At 42.8% G+C, this 23061-nt stretch overlaps 1 protein-coding gene across 1 annotated transcript in view; it reads right to left on the reverse strand.

The window, feature by feature from the left end:
- LOC102380381 (neurexin-3-beta) overlaps window positions 1-23061 on the reverse strand; it is a gene marked incomplete at its 5' end in the record, with an annotated part of 196753 nt that overhangs the window by 145368 nt on the left and 28324 nt on the right. Inside the window, 2 exons of the mRNA XM_025196584.1 lie at window positions 15144-15451; window positions 17046-17105. Coding sequence (XP_025052369.1) covers window positions 15144-15451; window positions 17046-17105 — 368 coding nt within the window. The remainder of the gene's footprint in view (window positions 1-15143; window positions 15452-17045; window positions 17106-23061) is intronic.

Raw genomic sequence — 23061 nt, forward strand, 5'->3', positions numbered from 1 at the left:
CTCTGCACCATCTCAGGGTCTATGCATGGAAGTCTGGCGCCTTGCTGCTGCCTCTCTACAACCCCAGTGAGAGACTTGTCGCGCCCCTTGCTTAGGAACGCTGAGGCAAAGAACTCGTTGAGGAGTTCAGCCTTGTCCCCCCTGTCCGTCACCAATTGTTTCTGCCCATTTAGCAGGGGTCCTATTCCTCCCTGGGCCTTCCTTTTACTCCCTATATATCTAAAAAACAATTTCTTGTTGTCCTTTACTTGGGATGTCATCCTCAGCTCGATGGTAGCTTTGGCCCATCTAACTGCCTCCCTACAAGCGCAAGCAGAGGAAATATATTCGTCTTTGGTTGGTGTTACACCTCTAAATTGGAACCCAGCATATCTAAGTGGGGTCTGGAAGCAGGGTAGAGCCTGTCAGAAGAGTTACATTTACATTATGTAAACCATGTATCAGTAAAAACATTTGTCAGTAAAAAAGAAGTTTAGTTGTCAGTAAAAAGTCTGAAGAGTGTCAATGAAAAAAAAATTGTGGTTTGGCAACCCTGATGGTGTACAGTATATAAGGTCTTTCTTTCCTTTAGCTATGTCATTGCCAAAGTAGGCATTTGAACATGAGAAATTGGAAGAGAGGTACGACAAAACAGTGTGGGTAACGAGCCTCCTCCACTTTTGGTTTGCTCAAAACACATCTGTTTAACAACACCTTCCTGCCTCCCTTCATCTTTGAATCCTTCAGTTGACTTCCTCTCTCTAACCACATTAAATTCACATCCTTCATCCTCATACAGAAGGCCTTTCAGAGTCTCAACCTACCCTGCATTTTATTCCTCATTCTTCCTTCTCCCTCTCTGTGCCCTACTCAATAATTAGAGTGTTCTCATAATTTCCTTTTCCCTTTGTCTGCTTCATACCTTCTATTAATCTACCAGTGTCTGGCAAGGTAAAGGAGCTAATGTCCCTTATGCTACCCACAAAGTACTCCGTCTCTCTCCAAACCAATTTCTTCAACCACATCTAAAAGGAAGTAAAGCCTGAAATGCAGCACCAATGTGGGGCACAGAAGTTACTACTGACTGTGAGAGTAGACTGCCACCTGCTGAGCCATTTCAAGGATGACCACCTACCAGACCAAATTAAAAAAAGATGGATTTCACTTGCACCAAAGACACAGTGACTTAAATATGCAAGGGAAGGATTTGTATCCTATGCAGTATGGAAAAGATTAGAACCCACAGTTCTACTTTTCCACTGCAATGTTGTTAAAATAAGCACTCGTGTTTGGGGAGAGAGTAAAAAGATTTTATGATCCCAGTGTACTGTACCCAACACACTTGTAGGATATGTAAAAGGGAAGAGAAAGGGTTGCCACTTCTTTGGTTTATGTATCAGCCAGGTCTCATTGAGCCACTTTCCTTAATCAATTAATCACTAGGTTCAAGAACCTGGTACAGCAGACACGGCTCACAATTCAGTGACATCTCATCTCAGAGATGAAAAAGAAACTGGCGGGAATCCTTCTGTTTTTATTAGCTAACAGCACCATCTCTCAAAAGAAAACCCAAGGCTTTAATTAAATGGTTTCAGAAAGTGGGTCTGTCATAACAGCTCAGATGTGTTTCTAATTTCCACATAGTCATTCAAATGAGAGCCGGGAAAGGTAAGAGGCACATCCCCACCTCTCAGCCAGTCTTGTCAAAAAACAAAATGGAAATTTCTGCCTTGTAAGTCTTCTGGCAATGTCTGCAGCTTCCAGTCATTTCCCTGAAGTGTATAAATAGCAAGCAGAGCAGACGCGCCTTAAGAAAATGTGAGCCAATTCTCTGAGTACATCTGAGCTGTAATAGTTGATTCTACTCTATTTATTTCTAAGCAGATGTTTAATCTGTATTGTGTCTTTTGTCATCTACTGTTGTTGTACAACCACCTTAGAACAACAAACTCTATTTCTATTCTGCCAATGTGGCCAGTGATCAAATTTGTGCCTGTTCATAACACTTAGCTACAGTATCTATCTAAAGTTCCTATATATAATCTGAACCAAATTTTGAAAGGAGTAACCAAATTGTTCCCACAAGATTTACAAGTGCTCCTGGCTAGCTGTGCCTAAATAAGAGAATCTTTACCCATAAAAAGGTGCACACTGACTGCCATTTCCCATTTCCTAGGAAATCGATCCTACCTGTTTCTAATAGCTTTATCTTTTGACAATCTTTTGCATCTGTTTCTGATGGCTGGCTAAAAATAAAAGTAAGGGGGAGGCATGGGAAAGTTTCCACTGAACATGTTAACCTTTCATCAGCTACATAAGAATCAAAACTGCAACTCAAAACCAAGAAATAATCTAAACCTGAAAGATTTAGAAAGTCCCTGTCTTCATGCCCTGAGAAAAGTCTATCCTAGGTTACATATTCCTTGGTAAGACTGAAAACAGAATTTGGCAGATCACATTAAAGCTGTATTCCAATACATGCTGCTAGTCTCAAAGGACTTCACACCTGCAGGTTAAAGAGGTTGGATATCTTGCTAGCTTTTGGAGGCATAAGCCAATCTGACTCAAACGTTTTACTAATTATCTGTATAAAGAAAATGTGGATACCAACAAAACCCGCACATGCTAAGCATTTGAAGTGTGAAGAGACGCCATCTGAAACTGGGCTATCCAAAGAATAAGAATATATACTGAGAAATAATGCACAGCAATTTGTGGAATCTATGCAGTACTATGATCCTTTATTCAGTAGTTCTACCGAAATCATGAACCTGGACCCCACATATAAGGTATTACTGATTTACACAAGAAAAGAGAGGGAGAGAGAGGTCTGGTTTCTAAGTGCAACATTTCTATGTTAATATAGTAGTAGTCTTCATTACAGACATGAGTCTTTGTTCAGTTCCTCCAGCATAATGAAGACTAATTAGTACATGCATTGGTGGGCTTCCATGTTTAACCCAGAAATAATAATTTCTCAGTATCATTCTCCTAAGTGCAGAACACATAACCCAGCACAGTGTAAGGAACATTGCAAGTGTCATTTTTAAAGGTGATGTCAGAATAAGGTCCTAATCTTTTAGAACTATTAAAAAAAATCCTGACACTTGTATAGGAGTAGGAGCATTAATCTGGATGTCCTGGCCAAAGGGTGTGTAATTATTTCTTTCAAAGTGGCTATTCAATTGAAACTGGGAGAAGTTTGTATTAATTTCCTGTTCTAACATTATAGCATAGGATTACAGTTCATTGCTGAATATTTGCCATATTACACCCAAGGAGGAGCTAGCTCTATAACATTATGAAGTGTTTAGTGATCCCTTGTTATTGCTGTAAAAAAACCTCTTTCATCCATATAGAAAATCATTCTGGATGGACATTTTCTGGACTAGATTTGGATTCTTACTCTCAACCACTACTTTCTTTCTCTGCCCCAAATCCCTAAACATCTGGCTTGCTTGGGAAATACATCATCTAGAATGAGGAAACCAGGCTTTGTGGATTTCACTGCAGTCATGAAAGAACTCTCTTGATATATTCACTGAGGGCATGGGCAAGGGAGAGAGATGATTCCATGATTACAGAAGGGCAAGATTTGGAAGCTTTAGTCTCTTTGCAATGTAAAATGCATTCATGAAAGACAAGGAAAGAATGAACAAAAAGCAGGGTGCATAATTTTATGCATTACAAATGGGCCAATGAAATCATTCCCATCAAAAGCTTTTTTTTCTTTTCCTTTTTTTCATTAAAAGATTGCAGTCTCGGGATGAAAATGTCACTAGAGACTCCTAAAAAGCCAAGAGTAAATTAGAGGCCAATTTCCTTTCCCAAAAATTATCATCTAAAAGGGAAACAGAAAATACCTGTGCAAGTGCAAGAGGTGTATTTTTCTTGGATGACTGTTAAGGTCTAATTAGACTGACAAATCATCTGTGCTTTTCTACTTTGTGAGACATGGTAGGAAAGGATCCAGCCTCAGAGCTGCACATTTTGGAAGGATATGAATCAAGGCTATTAGTTGTGTTTGTTATTGGCTAGAGTAAAATGCCAAGAACCAGAGAAGCCTACTCCAGCCTGAACCAAGGTTGCTGGACTCTTGACATGAACAACAGAAATTTTCCCCACTTTCCATTACTCAGAACCTTCTCAAGTATGTTACAATACTGTATCTGGCATTTCTATGGCATTTTCCACCATATTTGAAAGACATCATGAATAATTATTTTAATATCCCAGCTACTTTCTCCAAAGATAATATAACCCAACACATTAGGGAAACATTCACATCCTATATTATACCAAAGGGGTTGGAACCATTGGCCTAATCCCTTTGGTGCTACTTTTCCACTGCAATGCTTTCAAAATAAATACATGCTGGGGGAGAGGGGAATAAAGAATATTTTATTATCCCAAAGTAAAGCTTCTAACAGGACAGACCATGAAGCATCCAGCCTTGACTACTCCAGGACAATGAAAGATTACTGAACTCATGTTGCTTTAAATGAAACATTTCAAGCTCTAAAAAACCTGCGTGTCTGATGACACCTCAGTTGTTGACTTTAAGGGGACCTTTGCTTGGGTAAAGACTTTATGACTGCTTTGCTTTCCTAGTGACCCCAGAACTGAGCCAGATAGAAAGTACAGCACAAATGAAGAGAAATGGAAGTCTTCTTACAAGGTCTTTTGAGTGGTGACTCACAAAATAAGCACAGAGCTGGCCAATATCAGCTTTATAGTAGCCGGTCTGGCAGCAAATCCAAGAAAAGGAAAGCTTCCTCTACCTCATCACATTTTCAGGCAGCCTATCCAAACAACACCAAATTGGTCTGCCATAAGTCGAGTCTTGTCCAATTAGGAAGCACAGGCGAGTGGAGTTCAAGGTCTTTAGCAATTGAAAAAAAAGACTTCTAATTAAAATCCAGCCTGCTAGAAAATAGACACCTGACATGGGACAGCATTATGACCCTTGTCTAATAATAACCTGTGCTCCATTGTATTTCACTGTAAGCAGAAAATAGCTGCTTGCCTTTCTGCCCTTTGCACGGTATTATGGTAAAGGAAAACTCCCAGAAAGAATATTGTTAATATAAGAGTGCCTGGTGTATCAGGGCCTGAGGTTTGCAAGAGTAATTTGATACAACACATGTCATTTCTGAACAGATTTATGCTTGAATCCAGAACAAACCTGTGCTTGAGAAGGTCAAAACAGCATGTGTACTTAGAGTCAACAAACACAGCTTTGTTAGTGAGATATAAGAGCATTGTAGTAAATTCTTTGAAACATACAAACATAAAAAGAATCCTTTTCTATCATTTTTGTTTTCAATTAACTGAAAAACACAGCTATAGGAGAGAAAGACATCTTCCCTTAGGGCTTCGCTAAGTCACACATATGCCCCAACCACCTACCAGTATCAAAGGAGAACCACAGTCTCATACAATCTAAACTGCTCTTCAGACACCTCGCAGTTTTCACTGATCTTACATTCAATGCCGTAAATTATTAAAATTATAAGTGCTAAATCTCAATGGTAGAGTTATTGACATTACTGATGCTAAAAAATCATATCCAGTAATATTGTTTTTCTATATCCATTATGCTGAATATTTGTCCAATGTTACATCCCATATCTGGGCCTTAACAGAGGGAGAAGCATAACTGTGTTTCTGTGAGTTTGCGTGCGCGCATGTTGTATACATTATTTTAGAGCCCTTTCCCACTTTTACAGGCTCTTCAGATTAAGCACACACACTAAAACATTTGTGGTAGTATTTAGAGTACTTGACTGGTCATAGATGAGAACCCCTAGCATAAAAGATAAAAGAATGGCCCATCAACCAAACTGCTTACAGTCTAAATGTAAAGATATGAGAACAGATGGACACTGGCAAACAAATGGAGAAAAGGGAGAAGATTAGTCAGCCTGATAGGCAGTAGTTGTCAGAACATCAACAGCTTAACCTTTGTAGGCATCATGGCAAATGAGATTTTTAAGGAGGGATCTGAAGAAGAATATAAAATGGTTTATGGACAGTAACCCCCAAGCATTACAGAAAGCACAAAGGTGCTTTTTGAAATTCTCCAACTCAGCAAAACACATTGGCATCATGGACTGATTGGAAATGGAAGTTTACTTTTTAGTGCTGAACAAGAAATGATAAATGAAGAAAATATAGCCTGAGAAGAACCTCAAAATGAAGACAATTAGCTTAAGCTTGATTCGATAGAGAAAAGGGCTTAAAGATAGAAAACAAAGAATGAATATAAATGGTCAGTTTTCAGGATGCAAAAACCAAAAAGAGCAGGTTCCCTCAGAGACCTGTATTGGTACTGGTGCTGTTTAACACATTCATAAATAATCTGGAAAATGTGGCAAGTAACATGGAAAATGGGGCAAGTAACATGGTGGCCAAATTTTCAGATGAGACCAAATTATTGAAAGTGATAAAGGCAGACTATAAGGAACTACAGAAGGATCTGGCACCATTTAGCAAACGGGCAGCTAAGGCTCCCTCTACATGTGCAGGTAATGGTGTGATGGGATCAAATATGCAATTCACATAGTTGCGCTTCCTGCTGTGGCACATGTGCATGGCAGGAGGTACAATTGTGGGACTGCACTTTACATGCCATCGCATCTTATTGCTAGTTCAAGGGGAGCCCAATCCTGGGCTCTCCTGCACCAGTAAGAACCAAGTTCCCATGGCTGGGAATTCATCAAACTCCAGTTGAGAGGCTCCCAGCTGTGGGAATGCCCCACATACCCTCCAGGCTGCAGGATCACGGCTGTGGTGCTCTCCCCACCCCAGGGGTGTGGAAAAACCATAGGGCAGGGGAGATTGTCAGAGGAGCAATCCTTCCCACCCCAGGAGTGGGAAGGGGTGTGGGGAAATCCCCAGGGCTGGTGGACAGCTATAGTGTGATCCCCACAGGGAAACCCCTGGGGCCAGAGAATCACCATGATCACCTGGTCCCAGGAGTTTCTTGCACCCTAGAGCCCAGCCCTATAAATCATGGCAGCCATGGGAATTATGACTGTCACAATCCCTAGGGCTCAGGGGTGCAGGAAACCTCCGGAACCTGGGGATCACAGTTGCTGCAATCTCTAGGGCTCAGGGGTTTTATTCTGGGCATGGTGCACCCCTGTGGCTGGGAGCCCTGATGAGCTGTACTACATGTACACATTAAAGCTCGATAGCAACCAACCATAAAGTTAGTACACATTTTTGAGGTCTAAGTTTATAGCGGGTTGGAGCTTTTTTATTGTGCGATGGCTACTTTGCACATGTAGCTGGTCTCGAGGTAATTTTGCAATTAACCAGTTAATCGCATAATACCTGTAATATGTAGATGGGGCCTACATGGCAGACACAATTCAATGTAGATAAGTGTAAAGTGATGGGCTCCAGCAAAAATAACCCAAACTACATCTACACTATGATGGGCTCTACATTACCTTTTACTACACAGGAAAGAGTTCTGGAATTCATTGTGGACAGTTTGCTGAAAACATCAGCTCAGTGCTTAGCAGTTGCCAAAAAGGCAAACAAAATGTTAGGGATTATTAAGAAGCAAATTGTAAAGAAAACAGAAATTACTGTTATGCCTCTTCATTAATTTATGGTGTGCCCACACTGTCCCCCAGTTGAACACTTTCAGCATCCATTCTTCACTACTGTATGACACAGGCCTATTTGATGGGCCATAGGGTCATGGGTTTAGGCCCATCATCAAAAACAATAAGCCTCCTTTAATAAGGGAGGCTACTGAGGACACACCAACTGATTTCTTGGGACAAATAAAAAGAAAATAGGAAGGGGAGTGAGGATGTTCTGGAGGAGGTGGAAGAGGAGCTACAGCCCGGCACTCGAGGTAGACATGCACCAGGGTTTCCCTCTGTTGGTAAAAGGGACAGATGTCAAGGGTGTCTGTAAAGCACACCAGATACACACCTGTGGCAATGGCTCTGTGGAGGAACTGCCAGCTGAGGTCTCCAGTGACTTGTAGGATCAGATGTAAATGTACAAAGGTCCCTGGTGGACAAGTCTATATTCTATCTTGATCCTACAAGACACTGGAGGCCTCAGCTGGCAGCTCCTCCACAGAGCCATTGCCACAGGTGTGTATCTGGTTTGCTTTATGGACACCTTTGACATCTGTCCACTCTCCCCTCCCCCCACTGCCAAAGAGGCAGGTAACGATTGGGCCCCGACCCTTATGTACATGCCATGGGGTTTTCGTTTGGTTTAATTTTCCCTAAATTGAAGTGGTGTTTTTAAAAACCCACTGTTTCAATTTAGGGAGAACTAAACAAATTGGCTAGATGGTCGCACCCAGACAGTGGTGGTGGATGGGTCATTTTCGACTTGGAGGGATGTGAGCAGTGGATTCCCCCAGGGCTCGGTCCTGGGGCCTGTACTGTTCAACATCTTTATCAGCGATCTGGATATGGGTGTGGAAAGCACGCTGTCCAAATTCACTGACGGCACCAAGATGTGGGGTGAGGTGGGCATGCTGAAGGGGAGAGACAAAATCCAGCTAGATCTAGAGAGGTTGCAGAAGTGGGCAGATGAGAAAAGGATGGAATTCAATGCAGAGAAGTGTAAGGTGCTGCATCTTGGGAGAAGGAACCACCACCACACCCATAGGCTGGGGAACACCCTTCTTAACAACACAGGGGCAGAAAGGGAGCTTGGAGTCATTGTTGACCCCAGGATGAATGTGAGCCGCCAGTGCAAGGAAGCAGTCAGTAAGGCTAACTGCATCTTGTCGTGCATCTACAGATGCATCACAAGCAGATCCAAGGAGGTGATCCTTCCCTTCTATGGGGCATTGGTCAGGCTGCAGTTGGAGTACTGTATCCAGTTCTGGGCACCGCACTTCAAGAGGGATGTGGCTAGCATTGAGAGGGTCCAGAGGAGGGCCACTTGCACGGTCAGGGGGCAGCAGGCCAGGCCCTCCACAAGAGAAGGATGAGAGGGGATCTGGTGACTGTTTACAAACTCACCAGGGGGGGACCAGTGGGAATTGGGGGAGGCTCTGTTCCCCCAGGCACCACCGGGGGTTACTAGGAATAACGGCCACAAATTGTGAGAGAGAAGCTTCAGGCTGGACACCAGGAGACATTACTTTACAGTTAGGGATGCCAGGCTCTGGAATGGACTCCCAAGGGAGCTGGTGCTCTCTCCTATCTTGGGGGTCTTCAAGGGGAGGTTGGATAGATATTTGGCTGGGGTGTTATGACCCCGGCACTCGTTTTTGCCTGGGGAAGGGGGTCGGACCTGATGATCTGTTTAGGTCCCTTCTGAACCTAAGCACTATGAAACTCCCATGGCATGTACAAGCAGCCCAAGGAGCCCTGTCCCTGACTTTGCCTAGGATGTCCCACTACTTGCTGTCTGGGCTAGATGCAAGAACAGGATGGTGGACTGTGCAGAACATGAGCATGTAGAGCTAGTGGTGGTAGACTGCTTGGAGGTGGACTGGCTTGGTATCTCCCTGCCTACTGAGATGGTGGGACAGGGGGCACCTTGGGGCCTTGTTGTGGTCCCCCTGGTGGGGGCTACTGTTAGGCTTGACTGGGATTTCATGAGCGGCAACAACAGCCATCAACAATCCCACCATCCTCCTATAGGTGTAGAGGGCATTGTGGAAGCTGAAGGCCCACTGGTCCTTTTTGGCATTGTTCTGCTTATGCCCCTTGCCTTCACCCACCAGAGTACTCACGGAGTTGAGGACTTGGTCAAAATCCACAAAGAGGTGCAGGGTAAGCTGCATCTTCTGAGGGGCAGAGAAGTCTGTGGGCTCTATGGAGATCACAGACTCCCTGCTGTCCTTCTGTGGTTCAGCCGGCTCCTCTTGGTCACCAGGTGGGGTGGGTGTTTCCCCCTCCTCTACCTCCAGAAGGGGAGGGCTCTTCCATCAGATCCACCCCGCAGAAGCAGCTGAGGGTGGGGCCCCAGTGCCTGCAGTGGTGTGGGGCTGGTTGCAGTTGGTGGAGTTGGGGGTCTCTTCTATGGGCTCCACTACTGCAGGATGGCCATGCCGTGCTGGGCCCTCCTCTTTGGTGGTGATGGCTATTTTTTTCATTTTTTCCAGAAGTGAGATTTCTGGTGCAACTCAGGAGGTGGTAGGCATGATGTCAATGTCAGCCCACTCTTAGATGGTGGGAGAGGGACCTTCTCTATATCAGAGGACTTGAGCTGCACCTGGCCCTTACGCTTTGCTTTGCTCTGGGTGGCTATGGCACAGGACCCCTGAGCTTATGTGGAGTGCTGGATGTCAGAGCTGGGGTACCAAAGGTGCTGCTGGTGATGGCACCCCTCTCTTTAGCAGGGGCCTGCAGTGTCCCCTGCTGCTGACTGAGGGGGCACTTGTGGCAGAGGTGCTCCAGCGCCTGGCACTGGAAGCGCCTCACCTTCCCCACTGAGTAGAAGACCCATTTGGGGGGCCCCTGGAAAGGGACAGTAAAGGTCCCCCCGTCTCCATCCCCAACACCAGCCGGATGGTGACTTGGTGGTGGAATGATTGGATCTGGCAGAGGCTGGGGTCCTGGCACCCCACTGAGAAGGTGGTGACGAGGGAGAGGACTCTCCCCAGGCCCTGCAGAAAAAGGCATGAGGGCCCAGTTTGTGATGCAGGGGAGGATGGGGCTGAGGACCACCCAGGTGCCCAGCTCTTCCAGGAACTCAAGGGGGATATGCTCGCCCCCCACTGTCAGCCCATTCTCCACTGCCTCCTGCATGGCGCCCTCTATGGCAAGGTAGAAGGCACCCTTGCCATAGTATCTGGAGGCTACCATGATCTTTAGGACCCTCATTGCCCGAGTGAGCACCTGCACATATGTTTCAAAGGGACGTGGCCTTTTCTCAGGTATGTTGTAGCGCGCCCCATGGTGCCTACTGATGACAAGGAGGGGGCCCAGGTTGCCTGAGGTAGTGTAGGCAGAGGCGATGGAGGGCCCAGGCTCTGAGGTGGCAGGTTTCCTTCATGACACCTGGGCATCACTCTGGCTGCTGAGCTAAAAAGCCAGGCTTGCAGCTGAGGGAAGACACAGTGAGTGGGGTACCTCTAAAGAGGTGTCGCTGGTCCCTGCAGGTGCTAGTTTGGCTTTGTTCGTAGGCCCTTTACCTTTCCCTGTGGACGAGAAGGAGCCCCTTGCCTTTTCCCCTGCCCTGATTGGGTTTGGGGGAAGATTGGTGCAGGGGAGCCATCTGTCTCTGCGAGGTCTGCCCCAGCTCATTGGCTGTCACCTGGTTGGGGGCCACCAGCATGGCAGCACTCTCAGGGGACTTTTGTCCTGCCATGGGAGGCTAGGTGAGAAGGGGCCAGGTGCAGTTGGAGAAGGGGAAGATATGTACTCCCTCACTGCCTAAGTGGAAGAGAGTGGCTTGATGTGGGGGGATCCAGGGTTCCTCCTCCAGCTGCACTAGGTGTGGGGGCTGTGTGGGGGAGTGGCATGCATGTGAGGGGCTGGGGGTTAAACACAAAAAGACATATAAGAACATGCACAAGAGGGAGGGGGAAAGCACACCGCTTGCTTACTCAGCCATAAAGAAGACACCAGAAGAGGGGGAGTGGAGCACAGGATTCATCGCAGGAGGTTAAACACAGGGGAGCTGCTGGAGCCACTAACAGGAACGTAGATGGTATTGTGGGGCCACTGGCGTTGTGGGGTCCCCTTTTGATACAGCCAGCTGCAGCAGCAGGTGGTAGCTGGTGAGGCAGGAGGCCTCCCCTGCCCCCAACAGAGGAGTGGGGATGTAGGTCTAAGCCGGGAGGTGGTGGTAGAGAGACCAGGAATTTGTGCAAGCTCATCAGGCTCCTGCTGCTCCCGGGCACAGAAGCTCCAGCAGCAGGCACAGGGAACTGTAGGCACCCGCTGGTGGTCACAGGAGACTAGGCAAGCTGGACCTAGAGCGACCAGGTAAATGGCAGTTCTTATTTCTTATGTTGTTAAAGGTAGGCAGTAGAAAGTAATAACAGAGTGCTATTATACTCAGCTGGCTGTATCTTATGGTGTCTGAGGAATAAATTTGATCTATTAGATGTCCCCCATTTCTTAGATCTTCAGTTAGAAGTAGTGGTACCAAATTTGACAGCATCCATGTTGAGTACTGTAAGTCACAATTATAACTAGGCATCTAAAAACCACAGCTCATATTGCTGCCTAAAGAGAAAAGGATAATTTCTTTCTATCTCAACCACACAACATAATACAACTGAAGCTGACAGTCAAACAACTCTGCCAAGAGAGTGGGGAAGAAAGGAGAGTCATCTTGTACCATGACAGCAATAAACTGGTCTGCTCTTGAAATGCAGAAAGTTGTAATGGAGGTACATATTGACTTTTATCTTCCTTTCAGTGGGTAGAGTGAAGTGTCAAGAGTTATTGCTTTAATATCAGCAGAGATGAGGCCATTTGTTGTGGTGCGTGTGTATCCAGGAAATCATTGCTCTAACCATGTTTTTAGAGGCTCTTCTACACTTTATTATATCTCTTTGCTGCCTTTTCAGCACACAGCGGTCTTGACTGGTCTAGTGAAGTGCCATATAGAGTACGCAGAAAGCTTTGTGCGAGATTTCTTCTTCAAGTGATCATTTCCAGTTCTAGAAAACCACAAGTGGTCCAATTCTATTCTCAGTTACATTGACATAAATAAGTTTAATTCCACTTGGTGCATCTACGTGTGAAATTAAGGTGATATAATAAACTCTGGAACAGTTCGCGCCAGCGTACACTGCTCCCAGGTGCAGCATCTACACATGCACCTGGAACATCAGCACTTTGAGCCAGGGTGGAGTAGCCTCAGGCTGGCATCAGCCTTGGGGGGTCAGTCCCAGGGTCTGGATGGCAGCACTGAGCAGCAGAGGGGCTGTCTGGGGCGCAAGAGTCCTAGAACTGCAGAGCTGTGTGGCTAGGCAGGAGCTTGGCCCCCTGCTGCCTGGGCTACCTGGGTGCAATTTATACCCATGATCACAAGTTACACGTGCATTCAGTCGCACTTAATTACTCTGCCATATGATAGAATTGACAGTACTATCCTATGGAGGATTTAATTTGTTTACTGCATCCTAATACTGGCACATGTATAGACTGTGATGCTTTGCTGCAAAGGCAATTAGTTTACTCTGAAGTAAAGTGCACATGTAGATACACCGAGTCCCATACATTATGGCAGATCTCCTCCACTGTAGTATTGTGTAACAGCAGTATTTGGCCTATGGAATTTACTTCCCTGGGCAAGACATTTCTTTAAAATTCTTCTAACAGTCAGAGAAGTGAGTTGTAACTCTCTCACAATATCTGACAGACCCCAAGTCCTGGGGTATTTCTCCTCATGTTGTTGACAATTATAATTCATGCACCAGTCTTTCAGGGTAATAACTCAAGAATCCTACTGTTGACTGGAATTTACAAACTGTCAATGGGGGAGCGTAGTGTTAAGCCCTAGTTTGGGTTTAATTACTTCAACTAAACAGGAGCAATTTCCACTGCAATAATAAATACCTCCCCCAGAGTGAAGTAAAGTTCTGTGTTTTCACATCATGCATGAACAAGATTAGATGAAAAATATAGAGACAGAAAATGTAGGCAAAAGAATAACAAGGCACTGATGAAACCTCAATCAGTTAGAGAAATCATAAGATGTTATATTATTAATTTTGTCAGGATTTCATTGAACCTGTTCATTGCAAAAGTCAAGAATATGTATGACCAAGAAAATTTGTGTCAAGGAGGCAAGTGGACTCACTTTAAAATATTTCTTTTTTAAGCAGCGACACAACTTTTCCTATCTCTTTTGTTTAGGGTTAAAACTCACTGGCCAAATTCTCAGCTGATGTAAGTAGGTGTCAGCCAACTGAGTTCAATGAACACATTTAATGTCTATCTGCTAAAGGTCTGGCCCCTCATCTATTATAAAACTGATTATTTTGCTTTTGTTACTATCATAGTCATAGCCTAAAGGAATGGAAATAATTAATGGGATCTATTTCACATTTCAGTGTTAACATCCATTATTTGCACTTTACTTTTTATTATATGTAGGCCATGGCTATAAGGTACTCAAGTTACTGAAAGGCAAGCTAGGGTCTCAACTCACTCTTCATTAACTACTCCATAGTAACTGCTAACACTCTTACTTCACAGTAAATTTGAGGTACCTTATCACAGTTTCAGTGAGGAATAAACTACCTCAATTTACTATGGGATAAGAGCATGCATGTGAGTAGTTGCTACAGAATAGCTGACAGGCTGTAGTTCACACCACAGCTTAACTCTCAGTAATATTATTGTGTTCTTATACCCCATGAATGTTGATCAGATGGTTAGTTTCTGAACAATTTCATATCCAAGCTTTCACATAAAACCATTGCAATTTTTAATGTTACAAACATAATTACATCTGCACAGCTAAATCTATTTACACCAGCATTTTTAAATTCAAGTCCAGTGGAAAATCCTGAAGGGTAGTGTGGCACTCAAAAGTTTGCCTAGGTCTATCCCAACCATACAGTTAGTCCAATAAAAATATCATACACAAGAGTTCTTTTCTGCTGATCACATATTTTGGATAAAGTATTTTGGGAACATATACATTTTGGATTAAATGGATCTGACAGAGCTCCTATAGCATTATCTAAGAGAAAGCTATAACATCAAAAGGAAAAATGGCTCACCCTGAAAGCTATGCTCCATTGTCTTTTCCCCCATTAAGAACCTCACCATTGCAGAAATATATGGAATAATAATAATAATAATAATAATAATAATAATCTACACGCTTCTCATTAGGCTGTCATTGAAACACCCTAGTGATAATTTTTTCCACATCTATCAAAACTTGAAAACAATGTGGTCCAAATCCTGTTCTCATGGTGCAACGTCACTGGTAAACATTCAGTTGTGCTGGTATGAGAACAGAATTTAACCCTATTATTAAACACACGTGCAGTAAAAATGCACCCATTTCTGCTTGTTTAAACCATAAAAGCATCACATTCTGTGCTGATTTGTACCGTACACAGTCTTATTAAAACCTACCATTTTGTGGAGTACAATTCATCTGAGAATGCGACCAAAGAGGCTTACCAAATCAATCAACTAACAATTAAAGTACAAACCAGAACCCAAACAAATGGAGAAGAAGAAATGGCTCACCTGGATGCTAGGTGGGGAGCGGTTTTTTCGGGTTGTAGTGGTAGCCATGGTAGTGGTGGTTTCCATCACTGTGGTAGACATTTCTGGTGGCATGGAGGTTGTGGGTGTTGTTCCCAAGATGGATGGGACTTCTCCAACGAGCCGGACACTTCCATTAATTTTAATGTTGGGGTTGTTCTCTGCTGCCATATTCAGAACTTTCAAACCATTGTAATAGAGACCGGAGAGCTGGCCTTGAAAGAGACGTCCTCTGTCCTTCCCTCCAATGGCTATTTGCGCCTGGGTGTTGAAGATCGTTAACTGTCGTCCTAGTGAAGGGGGGGGGGGGGGGGGAAAAATATTGCCAGAAATTTTCTGCAATTTCTTACCTTGAACTGAGTCCTAACAAGAACAGACTGAAGATGAATGCAGGTTCCCTAGTTGTGGAGGTTAAGTAGTAGAAACAGTGTAGCAAATTCCTGTTTTAGACTAATTAATGGTAGAGGTAGTCCTGAACAAATGAACACTGGATCCTGAAATTCTCACTTCAACCCACAATTGAACCATGAGGAAGTTTTGATCCAAATACAGAAATCAGATCCAAATTTTGCAATTTGGGTCTATTTTTAATTACAAATAAAATTTTCATGTACAGTTACTTCCCTCTAGTGGCTTTGGGGGATGCAAAGCAACCTGGATCCTAACCCTTCTCAAGGCTTAACCCAATATACATGGAAAAATAGTCTGAACACTGACAGGTAAAAAGGGAGGAATTAACTTTTGGAGATTCTGAGAATAGGCAGTAAAAGAAAGATAAACTATAAGAACAGTGTGATCCATGGGCATCTTGGGGAATGTAAAAAAGCTTCAAGTAAGAGAATGTGACCTGGAAATTAGCAAAGGGGGAAGGCAAGAAACCCCAAACCTCCAAAAATTCCAAATATGAACATTTCTAATGTAATAAGAAACAAGGCTCTTAAAATAGTAAAAGGTGATTATTCTTCATTGTGCCCACCATGGAAAAGTTACACGTGAAACTCATTTTACAGGCAGCAAAACTAAAGCAAAGACAGGTTAAGTAACTTAGCCAAAGTCACAAAGGGCATTTTTACACGTGCTCTGGAAGGTGTGTAAAAGCCACGCTAATTAAAAGCACCCAAGCATCACATGTATCAATGTCCCCCACACTGAAAAATTGCAGCAGGGCACTTTGAACTAAAGGTCACTAAAGCACTGCCCCCGCCCTGCCATTTTCCAGTGCGGGGATGCTGATACACATGATGATAGAGTCTGCTAGGAGCACTTTTATTTCTGTGCTCCAGCAGACTTCATTAATTGAGTCTGCTCCGACACACTGGATTTCCAGAGTGTTGGAGCTGGCTCCCTGCATGTCTACAGGAGCCCATAAATTGGGTCATGTGTGAAGATGGAATATACCCTGGAAACATCAGCCAGTTGTCTTTTTCCCACAGAGCAGTCAAGTCACCCCCAGCCCAGAATGACTCAAGTACTGCCTGCTTTCCCAAACTACCCTAGACCAATTAATTGAAAGTATTAATGATTCTTCTCACTGCAAAGAAAATGGACAGTATTTTTCTCTCTGTCCAAAGTTTTAGAGTATGTCAATGGATCTACTGGATTAACAGGGAACCAAAGTGACCAGAATTCAGGCTAATCAAAGCAGAGTCAAACCATTCTTTACTAGATTATTCAGTTCTCTTACCCCTTTGCCATCCATTTTTACAATATTTGCAGTATTACACCATCCCATTTCCTCTACTCACCACTCATGTCCCTCTTTCTCTAGTCCACCCTGATAAGTAGTGTGGAATACCACCGTGTAGTAGAGCAGAGCCTGTCTCCCACTAATCATTCCCTCACAGCCAGTGGTTAAAGCAGATCAAAATAGGAGGGGGAGCTCACCAATTTTGGTGGTCGTCGTGACGGGTCTCGAAGTCAAGTGGTGATGCGGTGTTGCATCATCTTATGGTGACAGGATGAACCATGGGAAAGAGAATGGGGACAAGAGAAGAAATGTATCTGAAAGGAGTTTCTGTCCCCAAGGAGGGCCCTAGCTAGCCAAGCAAAAGTGTATGCGTCTGTGTGACATATGGAAAGGTGGGGGGTGGGGCGCACCTCCCTAGCGCTCCTCACACACATACCTAAAAATGCCAACATTTAAACTTGACCAGGATGGAGGCTTTGTATTGATGAAAAGCAAAAAAAGTAAAAAATGGAGAGAGTAGCACATCATACCTCTGAAAAATCATGAAACTCCTGGTGCAATTTCTTGCATTTCAGGAGGTTTTAAAATTTACCAGGGGAGAACTTTTGTCCCATTAAACCAGAACCAGCTAAAAAATGAAAACAGGGCCCCACACTGTGCAAAATCTAAGTAGTTTATCCCCTCTGCTATCTCTAAGGATACTGGGCGCCTGCTTGTATCTCCCATCAATATTCAGCTCTCTTAAGCAAGTCTCTTCTTTCACTGCATGTTAGGGCAAATGGTAGCATGCTTTTGGCATCAAAGCTTCTGTAAAGCAGCTTAAAGCCTTGTGACTGACCAGGTCTCCTGAGGGGATTTTTTCCCCCCAGCCTCCTGATTTTACATTGCTCTACCCAGACCCTGAGTGTTTCAATTTTTCCCATGAGTCTCTTGGCGATTGTTTTCCCTTCTCCCCCGGCCTATATCTTGTCCATTTCTCCTCCCTTCTTCACTGATTTCCCTTTGGTGTCACACTCTCCCATTCCCTTTCCCTTTCCCTTACATGGTAGTACCAGGTGAGGGAGAGGAAGTTGATAAGGGCTGTCTTGCTACTCTTGTGATCTTTTTCCTCTGAAATGGAGGGATTTGCTCTTAAGGAAGCAGTCATTGCTGTTTCCCCTTGTCTCTCTAAAGGGGTTTCCTTTATTCCTTGTCCCTCAACCTGAAGGAAGGTGGGGGCTGGCAATATGTCTGATCAGACCACAGCAATGGCACATAGGGAAGACCTTTTCCTTTCCTGTCAGGTGTTGTTCCCTCTCAACCTGCTTTCTTCAGTTCTTCTAGCTCCTCCTGCCCCTTGGAGTGGTGAATAAAAGTTGAACTCTCCAAGCCAGGGAGGGAAGAGAAATGAGTGCTCTCTCTGGCTTTAGCAAAGGAAGTTTGCTGCACTCATCACTGGTCTCCCTTTAACTCATAACAAGTCCTCCCAGCTACATGGGACACCTCTGCTCAGATGTAACATTAAAGAGTCATCACATCTCCACACCTCCTTTCTATCCTCTAATGTTTTAAGATAACCTATCCTAGGGAGGTGGCCCCATTCCAGGAAAGTGGAACTTTATTGTTTTTCCCCTCTTGAATAACAAGTTCTTCAAGTCCAAGAACTGAAGACAGTGCATGCACCACATTACACAGTTACTACTGAACACAGCACTGGTGCTAAAGCTGTGTTTGCTAAAAGGACAATCACTTGTGGGATTTATCTCTGAGGACTCACCCCTAACCTACAACTCTGCTATGAGATGCACATAGTTGAATGAAGACAGCAGAAAAAAAGTGAATGAAATGAAAGAAATTTGTTCAAGAGAGGAAATGTGTACAGTCCTAGTGCTATATCAGAACTACCCCCTCCACCATTTCTTCTATGACTTGAATCAACAATCTTCATTAGTGCTCAGCATAACTTACTCATACAAATAACCCTACTGACTCCAAAGGGACTACTCATATGAGTAAGTGATACTCTGCAAGCAAGGGTTGTAGACTTGGGTTCTTTTTGTGGACTTGGGTCATTTTTTCCATGGCCAAGTGAAAGACGACAATGGTCTAGTTATTAATTGGAGTGAGTGTGTGCGTGTGCATGGTGGGGGGGGGGGGGGGGGGTGAGGCTGGCAAATATGTAAGTTTTCAAATTGTTTGGTAATTCCCTTACAGAGCTCACATTCTTAAGTCTCTGTAAAAATATGTTTGGTACCTCTTTCTGATTTTTATCCTCAAAGGATAACATTTTTACAAAGGCTCTCCCCTAGCTGAAAACAGTAGTGAGAGCTTAGGAGACAGTTTCTGCTGCACAATGCTAAATCAGATTTGGGACCCAGTTTTGCAAACCCCAGTTCACACAAGCATTTCCTGCTTTTAGGTAATTTAAATCAGTGAGTTTCCTCTTCTGACTAAGAACTATTTGCGTAAGTAAGGGTTTCCAGGATCAGTCCTTCTGTTGGAGTGCTTCTTGCTATTATAATACTTATTTCACAAACAGGACAATTTCCTGTGTGCATAACCTTCTCTATTGTAACTCACCAAATACCTGAGCACTAAGAGGCTCAAATGCATCCAACCACCCAACTTTTGTCTTGTTATGGATATTTATATCAAGGCGGTTAGGACTAACCCTTCATTTTCTACACACACGTAATTATAACAGTAAAGGTAGCAGTATTAAATATTTTGGCATCCTTGGGTCTACTCACATGATGAGATTTTGTAAGAACGGGCACTCTTTGTAGGATATTTTTTAATTCCAATGTATAAATTAAAAAATTAAGAAATAATATAAATGTGGTTCATTTTCAGCAGAATTTCTATTATATTAGTTCTTCAAGAATGATTTACATTTTCATTCTGAGTAATATGCCAGGGGTACCAAACCAATGCCAAATCTATGGTATTAAAAACCATGCTAATTGCAAATTATTTAAGCTTACCTCATTTGTGCCAATCATTTACACCTTGCAGACAGCTACTGTATATATTGCCTCTTTTACCAATCTATCTATCCCTCCATTCATCAAATTTCATTTTGACAGCTAACTATCTTCCCTTTTACCCATCATCTTTACGTGGTCTTCTGACATAGGACTTTCTTGATACATTAGGAAACAGATGAATGAGTGGGTGAGTGAATAGCTGGGTGGTGGGGTGAACTGCTATTAATTCATTTCACTAAATAGTAACTATGTTTTTTAAAAAGGATACATCTCTTGAAGTGGTGGAACAAAGCTATATTCTATCACGTGTCACACTGTGCATAATGCAAATAGCTCTGACTGAATTTTCTTTCACTTCAGCAAAAGCATACCTATATCATTCTAGCTCAAACACACTCAGGGGTAGAGTGTGCCTGAGTTCTCAGACACTGTCTGGCTTAGACCCCATGCTCTCATGTGATTGTCTTTTAACAAAGCATCATCATCCACAGAATGGCAAACCCCAGTTCAAGACTTCAGAAGGTTTACAAATGGAAATGCCTTGGCATGCTTTGAAGCTCAGACTTGGAGAAGCAATGGCATAAAATAAAGGACTCCATTCAAAACCAAAAGACTAAATAAACAGAACAAAGACAAATTTCTCAAGCACACGAGGTATATCATAGAATCAGACATGCATCTGTTTTAAGAAAAGTGAGGCAATCACTATCTTTAGTGTTAAAGGGACTTTATCCATTTACCAAATGAAGTCACCAAAACAAAATTATACACTTTTTAGTGTTAAACTTTATTTGTTATACTTGCATCTCACAAATTTCTAGGGGAACCAGTTGAGACTCAATGAGCATTTTCTATATGCCTTAATTTCAACCTCTCTTTACTGGTTGGTTGGAGTGAAATGTTCTGTAAATCTCTACAGATCAAGAGACATACCTACTTTGCCTTCCTAAGTGAGTAAAGTAAATGGACTAATGGATTAATACTGCTCTACAAATACTGTTAAATGGACTAATACTGCTCAACCAATATTTCTCTTGTAATCACAAAATTTACGGTAAGGACCCAACCCTGTAAGGTGAGGGGTACTGTCATATCTCACTGAGGTTAATGGCAGTTGCAGAACACTGTGACAGGACAGACCCTTAGCATAAAAATATTTGGACTGAAGTTAGTCAGCCTCTCTGAGTCCTTGCAGAATTCAAGCTGCCTACAGTAATCTGCTAATGCAATTGAGAATAAGGAAATACAAAATATAATGCAAAGGGTATTTGCCCATCTTAAAATATACTGCCTTTTTCTTTAGAGAATTTTGGTAAGATCTACATGTAAGTCAACAAAGAAAATACAAGATTTGAGTTCAATGGTCACCACTTTTATCAGAAGTATATTATATAAAGGAAACCAGAGAAGATTGCATTCTGCTTTTTCTAAATTTCAGTGATGGCAACATTAAAAAAGTGATTTTTTTTAATTATCAAATTTTGGCTGCAGGGAGATTTCTTTGCATTTTACCATACGTTCTCAGATATAACATGCACCTTTCCCTACAAAATCAGCACTCTGATATTGTAGTGCATATTTTATGTGGGGAAGCTGTTTTCTTCACTGGAAAAGCAGCAAGCCTCAAGACACTGCATGCCACGCAGTTGGTAAGATGTCTGCCAAAATGGCAAAGTCCTGTGTTAACTCTCCCACAGACATAGCTATTGTCTGAACTCTACAGCTTGTTCCTGAAGCAGTGAGCTGCTGGTAGTATCCTGAAGAAGTCTGAGATATAGAAACAACACTTTCGTTGTAGGAACTTATATATAAGAAACTACTTACAGTAAGGAACTAACACCCTAGCTACTGCCCTTGGAAGAGTCCGGGGCCTAAACTTGTGTGACAGAGAAATTCCTCCTGAAAACAGGCTAAAACGGGATGTTAGATTTACCCCGGGACAAAGCCTTTAGCCATATAAACCCACTGTCCCACCTGAAGTACCTGTGAGGTATCTGAAATAACACTTTTTTTCTGGGACAATCACAGCTCATTCAAATTAATTGCCATTCATTTCCAGGGGCAAGTTAAATGTGTAGAGGGCTAAACCATGCTCAGGTTTTGACTCAGGTAAATCAGAACCACTTCAAATGTGATGTCTGTTTTTACCCAGAATGTCCAGGAAGTGCCATCCCAAGAGACAGTCTGAGAGAGGCAGCTGGCATCAGGAATTTCCTGGTGCAGCACTTCCGGGACACAGCAGGATCCCAAGATGACCTACTCTGTCACACAGTCAGCCATGGCTGTGGAAAAACCAATCTTATGTCCTACATTTTGTCTTTGAAAAACAAGGTGTGTGCTTTATTTGGAGGAATGTTGTATGTGAGAAAATATGGTAACTTCCAACATATTATAAAGGGCTTAATCCAAAGCCCAATGACATTAAATGTAAGTTATTCCACTGAATTAAATAGGATTGGAATCAACCCTGTATCCAAGAGACTTTTTCCAAAATTTTCAATACAGAACTAATTCTACCCCAACACGGGCCCCAATTCAGCAAATCACTTAACTATGTGCTTAAGAAAGTCTGAGGTCAACGCTCTGAAGTTTTTTGCTGAATGAGGGCTAGGTCCCCCATGCAGCTCCATGGATGTGATAACACTGGCTGGAACATAAATTAGGTAAAAATTTGACAAATTACAAAACTAGTATAAAAAATCCAAAATTCCATGTCAGAAATCCTTTTAACATAAAAACAGAACAAATCCTTTCTCTGTCTCCTTTACTGTCATTTAAATACAAAAGTTAAAAAATGTTTTCCCTCCAACATTTTTTAAAATTGTTTAATTATGTTAAAACAATTAGGAGACATGCAGCCATAATGGCTAACCATACTGATGAAGGAACGGAACTTACAGGAAGTGGTTTAACAAGTGGGTTTGAAAAACACTTTTAAGAAAACTTTGATAATAAAGATATAGATGTAGTTTAAAAATAAATTAAAACAGGAAGATCATGCAGTGGTTAAATTGCCATAATACATGTTGTAGCATTTTTGTTGTTGTTTGGGGTTGGTTTTTTACGCGGTTCCGGAATTTTTGCTCATTTGTTTGTCATCATGTTGATAGCAAGCTTAAAATTTTGTCCCTTTAACTGCATTTTAATAGCAATGTATTATAGCATGATTTATCAACATATGGCAGGTGGAAACTGACACAAATTATAATGAAAATTAAAACAGTTATTTATGCAGCAGGCGATTATC

Source organism: Alligator sinensis, unplaced genomic scaffold (assembly GCF_000455745.1).
Source record: "Alligator sinensis unplaced genomic scaffold, ASM45574v1 scaffold289_1, whole genome shotgun sequence".
In the NCBI taxonomy this organism is placed as follows: Eukaryota; Metazoa; Chordata; order Crocodylia; family Alligatoridae; genus Alligator; species Alligator sinensis.